The sequence below is a fragment of the Protopterus annectens genome, chromosome 8.part0 (assembly GCF_019279795.1).
Source record: "Protopterus annectens isolate FY-2018-M chromosome 8.part0, PAN1.0, whole genome shotgun sequence".
Classification (NCBI taxonomy): Eukaryota; Metazoa; Chordata; order Ceratodontiformes; family Protopteridae; genus Protopterus; species Protopterus annectens.
The window spans coordinates 271,641,150-271,654,304 of record NC_056741.1 but is presented as its reverse complement, the minus strand read 5'-3'; the positions used below and the strand labels follow the sequence as shown (position 1 = coordinate 271,654,304).

Below are 13,155 nucleotides of genomic sequence, written 5' to 3'. Positions count from 1 at the left end.
ATATTTACTTATATTCTGTCTCTGTATGTATACATTTGTACTACAGAGAGGGAGGGGTATAACTCAATGTAGGTATGGGTATATATACACACACACACCTCTACATTTTTACATCTACATCTGGTTATTCCATTCTTTGCCATGTACAATAGACTGTGCTGTGGTGGGACTCGTAATGGGTGTGGCTACTCATTGGGCGGAGCCTCTGCAGAATGAACACTATTGCTTACATCCCTGGGACTGTCCATATAGACCCACACCAGCAAAGACCTGCACGCCTAGACCCATAATTAGCTACCCGTAGTTCCTGCACACGTACATCCTCTACAGCACTCATCCTTACTCTGGGTGCAGGTTGGGTCTAAACACACCAGTACACACTGCCCACTCTCCACTTCACGGGACTCATCTCCTACATTGTCTCAACCCATGGGTCATCAGGCTTTCCCACCCTTGTATTCCGGGTATGTACACACCCCGCCTTGATAGGTTATCGCACGTGATTCCTCCTATAACAAGACAATTTTTGGGGTGTCCCGCAAGGAACGCTCCTGTCTCTGTTCCAAGAATAGACTTCACATGTCCACTGTGACCCCCCCCCCGGTTGTATCCTGCCTGTGGTCTGGGGAGCAGTGGAATGTTTACATTGTTTGTGGGTTTGTTTGTATGTTTCCTCTGTCCGGCTTGGGGGAGGAGTACATGCTACATGTTACACGTTTCTTGCTTTGGCCCCTCACCTCCATTGGCATGGCCTGTGAACATATGTCATTCGTAGGTGCTGTATCTTATCATAGGTATATATCTGTGTATATCTACGCACACACACACACACACACACACACACACACACACACACACACACACACACACACAAACAAACACACACACACATATATATATATATATATATATATGTATATTGCTGTATATATATCTAACGACATGTGTATGTGTGTATGTATGGGTGTCTGCATATGTATATCTGTATTTGTGGGTATTTATTTATACGTCTATCTATGTATGTATACATTTGTACAACAGAGAGGGGAGGTATATATCTATATAGTTATGGGTATTCATACAAACTCATATACCTCTAATTCTTTAGCTACATATCCGGCAATGTTGACTGGTATTGCTGGGTACAGTGTTTTGTGTGCATACCGGCCAAACTTGTGTACCACGTATGCTTTGCGATACCTACGACTGATTACATTAGTGTACACAGACCCACACTTGATACCAGCCATTTGATACGGTGTGCTTAAGGCACTTTCAAGCGGTTGTGAGAGGGTTTGTGCAGAGGTTAGCACTGCTGACTTCTGGTCACAGTGTGTTACATGCAGTTAGTGTCATCTTTGCTTGATCTGTGTCGGCGGTGCTTCACCCCACCCATACGCACTTGCACACACTTACTATTGCTTACATTTGCTTACTTCTACTTATCTGTGCTTATGCCTGCTTACTGTTGACTTATTCATTATGGTACTGACTCTTCACATGTGCATTTCATGCAGTACTCCAGTTCACATTTAATTGTTATTTGGTAGGTTCTACAGCAATAAAATGTACATAATTGTCCGTGTACAGATTACACTTGTAAAATGGTATGTGCTGCAGTGGGACTCGAGCCGGGAATGCCTCCTTGTTAGGTGGATGCTCTGACCACTACACTATTGCTGTGCTGCTTCATTTGCTATATCTTCCTTGCTTTCCTCTTCAGCCTTTCATGCTGCTTTAGCCTTGCTGAGCGATGGGCAGACCCGCGCACCTACGGTTAGCTGTACTCGGAGTTTTAAATACAGTTTGGTTTTGTGAAGGGTAGATCATGCCTGCTTAACCTGGTTGACTTATTTGAGTGAGTAACCAAAGCTGTGGATGAAGGCAAGGTGGTTCATACAGCCTACCTTGATCTGGCCAAGGCCTTTGATACCATTCCTCACTCAGGAATTATAGAAAAACTCACTAAGTTAGACATCAACCCCTATAGCACTAGGTGTGTTGCAAACTGGATCACAGACAGAACACACAGTGTGAATGTAGCTGACTCCAAGTCAGACTGCTGACCAGTCATGAGTGGAGTCCCACAAGGTTCAGTCCTTGGTCCTCTCCTGTTTGGTATCTACTTCTCTGAAGTCCAGGCCAACACGAAGGGACTCTGGCTGACAGTGTTCGCAGATGATTGCAAGTTGGGAGCTATTATTAACTCCCAAGTGATGTTGTCATCCTGCAGAGGGTCTATATCAGAGCATCAAAGTATTACTACATCGAATGTTCTAATAGCGAACCATTTCACTCGAAACACCATAACATCAAACACTCAGAACAGTGAAATTTTTCCCAGGGAAAAAATTTGCTGCTCCAACAAACATACATACAACACAGCACACCAAAATACATAATCCACACATATACACTTCACAAAACCTACATTAAACCATACATACACTACTAGCTATCTACTTACTTTAACCCAACCCTAACCCTAAGGTCCGTAACTGCCACACACTTGCCTTACCCGCTCCCTAACCTTAAACTCCCTATTGCACACTCACTTTACCTGCTCCCTAAGCCTAAAGTCCCTATTGCACACTCACCTTACCCATTCTCTAACCCTAAAGTCCCTATCGCACACTCACCTTTCCTGCTCCCTAACCCTAAGGTCCCTATCGCATACTCACCTTCGTTCGCACAGTTACCTTAACCCGGTCCGTAACCTTTGCTCCACAGTTGAGGAAATAGCAAAGCTGCAGAAACGGCCCACCGAATACTTTCCCTAGGAAAGTATGCGATATTCTGCAGCTTTGCTATTTTCAGCGTTCGATGCAAAGGGTTTTAAATTAGAACATTCGAAGTAGTAATACTTTGATGTTCTAATATAGACCCTGCAGAAAGGCCTCACTGAGGCCAACGACTAGTATCAGAACCATGCCCTTAAGCTCAATGCCAAAAAATGTGACATCATCCCCTTTGGGAAAAACTCAGTTCCCATGAATTACCACATCGATGGTAGTCCACTGAACACAGAAGGTTTTATAAGAGATCTGGGAACACAGGTTGACAGCAACCTCTCTTTTGACGACCACTTTGCCACTGTGGTCAGAAAGTCCTTCTATGTGGCACATATCATTAGTAAGGGTTTTGCATCCAGGAAGAAAGAGGTCATTGTCTCCCTCTACTCTTCCCTCATTAGGCCAATCATCGAGTACAATGCCCCATTTGGCATGTACCTCACTAGACACCTACAACAACTGGAGTAGCCACAAAAGTACCACACAAAGATGATCCTAGGCTTTAAACAGTTGTCCTATATGGAAAGACTCAAAAAACTCCAACTATTCTCTGTCTCATGTCGCCTACTTAGAGGCGATCTCTGCTTGACTTACAAAGCCATGTCTGACCCAGCTCTGTTAGAAATGCTACATCTAAAGAAATCTCAATTCCTCTGCACCACACACTCCAAAGAACTCAACTTCATTACCACAATCGACAGAACATGCTGGAAGGACAGGTTTGTAAATCAGAGACTGCCCATGCTATGGAATAGACCTCCCATACATATCAAACAGAGCAACTCACTTGCCCTCTTCAAAAGAAATATTGATGAGTGAATGGGAAATAGAAAATTCACCCTGGTTATCCCTCCAGTGACTCTACTTGACAGAAGCACAAGCACTGGAAACTAATGTTGGGTGGCATGATGCCAGGATAATCCTATGGGCTGGACTTTTAAAGGCTCCTGGGCCATTAGCTTAGTACATACCTATGAACCTATGAACTTCTATGTCTACAATTAATCATGTTTTTTCTTCTTTAAAATGCACTAATATTATACTATTGGTGGTGCCATTCTGCATTCTTTTTGTCAAATGCATGTCTTGTTCATTGTCATAACCGTATCATATTTTATGTATTTCAAAAATATTTTTTTTCCTTGGGCCTACACTACATGTAAAACAGACCAGCTGTGCAAGTCCAGTTGGCAAAAACAAAAAATATATAAACAGGCAAACAAACTGAACTATTCCTCTTACTTGAGCTATGTTGAAAAAACTGAGTATCATATACTATGAGAAAGCACACTCTAAGTTATACAATTATAACAGAGATGTTGCGGCTATGGCAATCAGTTAAGCCTTTGGCCTAAAAGTATTTAGTCAGATGTTACTTCTAAGACACATTAGAATTCAAGTCATATTAATCACAAATACATTTACAGTACCTGCAGGAACTCAACATTCCAGATGATGGAGCTGACATTAATGCTGATTTTCTGACCAGCAGGGGCTGTGGAGTCAAACATTCCCACCTGAACATAACTGCTAGAACCATTTGGGAAAGCTTGCCATTGTAGAATGTCAAAGATAGCTGGTGGATCTCCATTTGCATCAAAGAATATCTCCTCACCAGCTTCATTGGTGAAATGAACATGTTTGATATAATGGAAGAGCTGAGGACCAAAACAGCAAAATAATGGTGAATAAGGAAAGCACTTGCATGGAAGCCATTTAATGAATATACACATCATGAAGAAAAAAGATGAGTATAAAATAATGGATGCTACCATCACACATTTCAGATTAAGGCACATATACTGTTGAATAAATGCACACACACACACACACACACACACACACACACACACACACACACACACACACACACACACACACTCATTCCAAAGTACAGTAGCAGCAACTGTAAAGCATTAAACATCTATGAACTGCAGCTTGCAAGCATTAACATTTGAACAGATAAGGGCTAAATGCATGAGGTTGTTATTAACAAGTTACAAAGGTAGATTGTTTCATGTCCCATTAAACAGAGATAAGATATTATGACCAGTTCAGAAGTTTAACCACAGATCATTATAAGAAGATAATAGTGGCCAGTGATGAATTTTCCTCAGGTAAGTTTCCGAGACAGAGAAGAAATGCCTTTTCACACCCCTTCCAGCAGACTACAGTGGGTAAGTCCTTATCAGTATTACAGGTTGACCTGATGGAGATATGAATGTCTCAAAGTAAACAAGATTACCTGTATCTCATACACCAGATCATATACCTTCATCTTAACACACACTCAACATCCATGTAAAATACAGTAGCCATTTTCATGATTTTTCTGAGTTGACCAGTAGCTTTTGTGTAGGAAAGCATATTTTTTAAACATATAAGGACACACATTCAGATTAGTTACCAGACTAATTAAATGACTTGTCATACAGATGAGTATTATCCAGTAGTTATGCCTGATGCCTTGTGGTGGCTGATGGGTATTATCCACTAGCTGTGCCTGATGACTTGTGGTAGCTGATGAGTATTATCCACTAGTTGTGCCTACTGACTTGTGGTGGCTGATGGGTATTATCCACTAGTTGTGCCTGATGACTTGTGGTGGCTGTTGGGTATTATCCACTAGTTGTGCTTACTACTTGTGGTGGCTGATGGGCATTATCCACTAGTTGCACCTGATGACTTGTGGTGGCTGATGGGTATTATCCACTAGTTGTGTTTGTAGTTTGATAACCTCCTGCTGTGCTTTACCATGTTGTGATTAATCTTGATGTAATGTACCACAGAAAGTTTGAGGCTGATTGAGATACCATTCTACACCTGCTGCTTGCTAAATTGACTGCAAAAGTGAAAAGTAGGATAATTCCATAAAGTGTCTAAAATGAGACCTTATGATGGCAAATGACAGCTGAAGGCATTTCCAGTTAGCCCCATTGTTAGACCCTCCCCCTATATTTTTTATAAACTGAACTGAACCAAGCATTATTTTACTACACATTATTCAGCAAATCCAAAATCCACAATATGCCTAAAGACAGCCAGCTCACTTTTATGGCAGGCAGACTGTCTACTTAAAATCTGGACATCTTAGATAAGTAGAGCTGACTGTACATTTAATTATTTTGAGTGCTGTGAAGGTGCGCAGGATACTATGCCAAGATGTGAGGGTAGAACCAGAAGTTTGGAGACAACCCTTCTGCCCATGGACAGTAAGAATTTAAAAATAGTGCTTCCATTAAGGACAAGACCATCAGTTTCTGTAATAAAGAGATGAATAACAATGCTAAAGGAAAAACAAAGTCCTGTGCTGTTACATGACATACTGATGGTGCCGTAGCTACCTTGCATCTGTTACCTTCCCAAAAGAAAAAAAAATGATTAATTAGTTTTATGATCTTCATTGACCAGATTTGTGTAAGAGGGACTATAATTTGCCTAGATATATAAAAAAAGTAAGGGTGACAAAACATATTAAGGGTCACTATATATATTTGTAACCTTAAGACATTCAGTCCAGTGGAGCTTGTTTGAGCTTTTACTCTTATGTCCTAGTGGGCTTGGTATGAGCTTTTTAAAAAATGAAGTTATTGCCTCAGAATTCAAACAAATGATCATATTTCAAGAACCATGGGTATTACTAGACCATTTTTCAGCACAAAGTAACCTTGACAATGGTTGCATTCATTCTATTCCATGTCTTAAACTGGATTTTATAATCCAAAATAGCCACAGTAAGTATGTATTATGTAATGCTATGTGACGCCAGTGCACTGTCCCAGTAATCAAGGAGCCTCAATCCTCACCACTAATACAGTGAGGGGTGTCCACATTGGGAAGGATAACAAATATGCACACAGTAAAGTACAATTTCCCTTAAGAGCACACATAGGTCACAATCAGTCTGGGGCTGATTTCTCCTTTTCTCTCCAGTTCCACAATAAGACTCCCCACTGGCACAGCTATAGAGTGGGATCCTTAGCCAGGGTCCTAAGCCAAGTCCTCCTAGTACTCTCTCTGTCCAACCAGTGCTCCGTGTCCCTGCCCAAGTAGTTGACACACACACACACACACACACACACACACACACACACACACACACACACACACACACACACACACACACACACACACACACACACACACACACACACTTTGAGATATGAGTTAGATACAAACACACAGATACTCCTGGAGAAGGCTGGCACATGTTCTCCAGCTATGCCCCTTCTCTCCAGACTATAAGGTAAAAATCACTGTCACCAGGACCCCTACTTATCAGCTACTCTAAGTCCCTTCCCAAAGGGTGACCAATTTCACTGTGTAATATTACTGATATCCGAATAGTAAGTGTGACTGAACAGCAAGACTATTGGAGTGGCTTTGTACAGTATCACTAAATACATGCAAGTACTCTAGAGCTTAAATTATCTCTATACAAAACAGCCACAGTTGAAAAAATATTTAATAATAAATAATACAAACACAAGACAAATCTTCTCAATTCAACACAGTGCTAGTCAAGAGTTCAGAAATCACAGGAAAAAGCTTAAAATAATACTGTGCAATAATCTGACAGAAATATAGAAAACAGCTAGACTAAATCTGACTAAATTCCTATCTAACTTCTAAGAGCAATCACAGTTCTAAATAAACATACATATGGAGCAAACCAGAGTAGTGATGAGTTGTTGTCAGCTTTAGGCAAAATCCAAAATGTTCTCTCTCTCTCTCTCTCTCTCTCTCTCTCTCTCTCTCTCAGACAGTCTTTTTAAATTGATAATACATCACTGGTGACTCATTTTAGAGTACATCAATCTTCTCTGGTTCCCAAGCTAACAGAAACTCAAAGTTTAACATATCTTTGATCTTGCACCTGGTAAGAAAACCACAGCATTTAAAGACATTATATATATATAAAATCTAGTAATTAACTCTGGTCTCAAAACAATAGAAAGAATCTTCTGGTCCAGACATCATGCCTTTGAGTTTGAGATCAGTCATACAATGCTTGACTTATCAGCTTTCTACAAGTATTGTGCACCATTGTTACATTTTTGACGTTCAACATTTAACATAAGTTTCTTACATTTAACAGAACAAGCCTGTGGCTTATATTAACATTTACAAATGAGAGAATTATCTAGAAAATTATATCTAGCCAGGCTGGCAGCCTTCACATGTTGTATAAACAGCTTACAGTATCTCAGCAGCCATTCAAACAGCATGCATACTGCCAGCATCATTTTCTTCATACAGCTGTGGCCTTTCATATGAAGCTAAGCAATTGTGTATGCTTGAGATATTTAGAGAAATTTGAAAATTATTGCAATACAAATAAATAGTACACAGATAGCAAATTATTTTTATTTACACTAGACAGAAGTCAAATATTAATAAAGTTGTATTGGTCATTGTGTAAGCTTTAAGATGAACCCCCGGATTCACTAATCCTCTGTGCAGGACTACTCTAGTCCTGCACGGAAGCGCCAGTCTAAGAGGAGGATGGCAGTGCACCATGCATGTTAAGAAAGGCGCGCTGTCTGAACACCTAATGCTACATGAAGCATGGATGAGTGCAGGCGGCGTGTCTGAAAGCAGAGCTCTCAGAATAAACACGCCCCTGCAAAGTAGAAGAGAAGAATGTGTACATAAAAGAGTGAGACTGCTCATAAGTGTCCGTATATCCCCACCAACAGTCCCCATGTGTTCAACAGTAACAGTACACTGAAAAGAAAACATGAAGAAACCCTTGAAGTAATGTATTTAAAACTCCAAGTACAGCTAACCATAGGTGCGTGGGTCTGCCTATTGCTCAGCAAGGCTAAAGCAACATGAAAGGCTGAAGAGGAAAACAAGGAAGATATAGCAAATGAAGCAGCACAGCAATAGTGTAGTGGTCAGAGCATCCACCTAACAAGGAGGTATTCCCGGCTCAAGTCCCACTGCAGCACATACTATTTTACAAGTGTAATCTGTACACGGACAATTATGTTTATTGCTGTAGAACCTACCAAATAACAATTAAATGTGAACTGGAGTACTATATAAAATGCACATGTGAAGAGTAAGTACCATAATGAATAAGTCAACAGTAAGCAGGCGTAAGCACAGATAAGTAGAAGTAAGCAAATGTAAGCAATAGTAAGTGTGTGCAAGTGCGTATGGGTAGGATGAAGCACCGCCGACACAGATCAAGCAAAGATGACACTAACTGCATGTAACACACTGTGACCAGAAGTCAGCAGTGCTAACCTCTGCACAAACTCCTCTCACAACCGCTTGAAAGTGCCTTAAGCACACTGCATCAAACATCTGGTGTCAAGCGTGGGTCTGTGTACACTAATGGAATCAGTCGTAGGTATCGCAAAGCATACGTGGTACACAAGTTTGGCCGGTATGCACACAAAACACTGTACCCATAAATACCAGTCAACATTGCCGGATATGTAGCTAAAGAATTAGAGGTATATGAGTTTGTATGAATACCCATAACCATATAGATATATACCTCCCCTCTCTGTTGTACAAATGTATACATACATAGATAGACATATAAATAAATACCCACAAATACAGATATACATATGCAGACACCCATACATACACGTCATTAGACATATATACAGCAATATACATACATATATATATATATATATATATATATATATATATATATATGTGTGTGTGTGTGTGTGTGTGTGTGTGTGCGGGCGTCGATATACACAGATATATACCTATGATAAGATACAGCACCTACGGATGACATATGTTCACAGGCTATGACAATGGAGGTGAGGGGCCAAAGCAAGAAACATGTAACATGTAGCATGTACTCCTTCCCGAAGCAGGACAGAGGAAACATACAAACAAACCCATAAACAATTTAAACATTCCACTGCTCCAAAGACCACAGGCAGGATACAACTGGGGGGGGGGGTCACAGTGGACACGTGAAGTCTATTCTTGGAACAGAGACAGGAGCGTCCCTTGCAGGACACCCCAAAAATTGACTTGTAATAGGAGGAATCACGTGCGATAACCTATCATGGCAGGGTACGTACATACCCGGAATACAAGGGTGGGAAAGCCAGATGACCCATGGATTGAGACAACGTACGAGATGAGTCCCATGAAGTGGAGAGTGGGCAGTGTGTACTGGTGTGTTTAGACCCAACCTGCACCCAGAGTAAGGATGAGTGCTGTAGAGGAGGTATGTGTGGGGGAACTATGGGTAGCTAATTATGGGTCTAGGCATGCAGGTGTTTGCTGGAGTGGGTCTATATGGACAGCTCCAGGGATGTAAGCAATAGTGTTCATTCGGCAGAGGCTCCGCCCAATGAGCAGCCACACCCATTACGAGTCCCACCTCAGCATAGTCTATTGTACATGGCAAAGAATGGAATAACCAGATGTAAATGTAAAAATGTAGAGGTGTGTGTGTGTGTATATATACCCATACCTACATTGAGTTATACCCCTCCCTCTCTGTAGTACAAATGTATACATACAGAGACAGAATATATGTAAATATCCACATATAGATATATATATGCAGACACCCATATATCCATATGTCATTATTTATATATATATATATATATATATATATATATATATATATAGATATATATGCATACATATATACAAATATATATATATATGCATACATATACATATATATATATATATGTGTGAGTGTGTATATATATATATATATATATGTGTGTATATATATATATATATATATATATATATATATATATATATATATTTATATATCTATTTATATATATATATATATATATATATATATATATATATAGGTTACTGTTAGAACATCGACCGCTCGAAACATTGACACATGGAAACCCGGGTCCAAAACATCGACACGTCACTTCTCTGAAACATCAAAATAACGATGTACAAATGTTCGACACGCAAATAATCAACAGTGGAACACCAACACATGCAAAATGCCAATCTGCATTGAACGGTCCAAGTAACTCGGCAACATCAGCATAAAACAAATTAACACAGAGAAGTGTATGCAAATAAAACACTTACCAGACACACTATTTCCCCTCTCACACTTCAGCTCCTCAATGCGCCCATGTTTAAATTGAGTGTCAGACATTTACAGGTCGACCAATTACACTGTCGGTGAAGTAAAGTGTCGAAGTTTTGGACCCAGGTTTCCGTGTGTCGATGTTTCCAGCTGTCGATGTTCTAACGGTAACCTATATAGATATATATATATATATATATATATATATATATGTATATATATATATATATATATATATATATATATGTATATATATATATATATATATATATATATATATATATATATATATATATATATATATATATATATATATATATATGTGTGTGTGTGTGTAAACATACACATATATATAGCTAGGATATGATACAGTAGTTAAGAATTACATATGTTCACAGGTCATTCCAATGGGCGTGAGGGGTCCAATCAACAAACGTGTAACATGTAGCACCAACCCCCCCCATACACAGATGAAACATACAAACACACAATGCAAGTAAACACACCACTGGTTCCCAGACTACAGGCAAGATACTACCAGTGGGAGCTACCCACCAAGTCTAATCTTGAAATAAAGACATCAATGTCTCTTGTGGGATACCCCAAAATTGAAGATGATCGGAGTCAGTCCCTGTAATGATTTATCTAACCAGGCTGTGTATGTTCATGGATTACTATATTGGGCAAGCCTGATGAACCCATGGGTCGAGACAACGTATGACATGGGTTCCGAGACATGGAGAGTGGGCAGTGTGTAGTGATGCATTTAGACCCCACCTGCACCCACAGTAAGGATGAGTGCTGTAGAGGAGGAGCAGGTGGGGGGACTATGGGTATGCAATTATGGGCATAGGCGTGCAGGTGTCGACTGGTGCAGCTGTATTTGAACCACCCCTGGAATGTAAGTAATATTGCAAATTGGGCAGAGTGTTCGCCCATACCTCTCAACCTCTTAGAGCAAAACCTCTGGACAGAACCTAAACTGTTGGGGGGACAAATAGGGACAGAAATTCAATATACCACTTACAACCTTAGAAAGCTGATAGAATAATAGGTTATGCATTAGCATGACTCTTCTGAAGGATTTGGAGTCATAAACTCAAATACTTGTCTTTATTTGATGACTTAAGTTCCCAGGTATTTGCCAGACAGGTGCAGATTGTAAGAAGAACACACCAAAATTAGGAAGCAAAACTCTGGAAAGTGTGTGGAAACTGTACAGTCGACAGGTATGCTTTCGCCTAATGGGCAGCCATTCCCGATATGGGTCCCACCACCGCACAGTCCAGTTTACACAGCAAAGTATGGTATAACCATATCTGTTGTTGCATAACCCACTACACAACACCCCCACTGTAGGCATGTAAGCTGATCTAATTGGCATCACAAGGTATTAATGCAGTCCTCACCCTCACCCGGGGGTGTGAGTGTCCAATGCAAACACCAAATGCAGAGTATATGCAAAGCTGGTGTCGTAGATGACATAACCAGCTGTGGACTTTCCCTGCAGCTGTCCTGCACATCCCTGGATAATTCCCCTACCAAATCCCCCCTTTTTGCCTCATGCACACCAGGTACCTATCAGCCCCTGTTCCATTGCTATTAATGTTTAAGGTTACATGTAGGTGACACCCTCTTCCCCCACTATATTGCCAGTATCTGGAACCCCTAAACCAAATGTAGTATCTCAGCTGTCCCACAGGACACATGTAAATAACACATAAAGGAACACCACAAGCACACTTGGATCAGCACAGGCTCACCACCTTGTGAAACCCTACCCCCAACTCACACTCTATACCACTACATCAACTAGTGAAACTGACGCCTATTGTTCTGCCTTGCATACAAATCCCAATATCTGACAAACCTTCCCTATTGCTCCCCATCCAATTATTCCTACAGGCTAGTATACAGTTGCAGTGTCACCCCCAATACCTAACTACCTCCTGCTTCACTATTCCCCTCTACTGTACACACCTACCCCGAATACCTGCATGTAACCTATCCAAACCTGTTAAACAGGAATCCAACTTCACCTAAACTGACCTTTGTCAACAGTCATACCTGACCAATAAACCTGACCTAAGCACAGATAATACTGACATGTCAACGTAAACTGAGCATGAAGAATGGTGGATGTAGCTATGTTATGTCTATTATCCTCTATGAATGTGAACACCCCAGTATTAATTGGAATAAGTAGCTGGGGTCAATGTGGAGCTCTACTCCCCGGGCCACTGCTGACAATGGACAAGCATACAGTCGGATTGTCCTGGTTGACAAATGTGAACT

At 40.5% G+C, this 13,155-nt stretch overlaps 1 protein-coding gene across 1 annotated transcript in view; it reads right to left on the bottom strand.

Annotated features, from left to right (window-relative positions):
* Window positions 1–13,155, bottom strand: part of LOC122808221 (vomeronasal type-2 receptor 26-like) — a 174,343-nt gene that overhangs the window by 106,848 nt on the left and 54,340 nt on the right. The window contains exon 2 of the mRNA XM_044079183.1: window positions 4,223–4,450. Within this exon, the coding sequence (XP_043935118.1) occupies window positions 4,223–4,450 (228 nt within the window). The remainder of the gene's footprint in view (window positions 1–4,222; window positions 4,451–13,155) is intronic.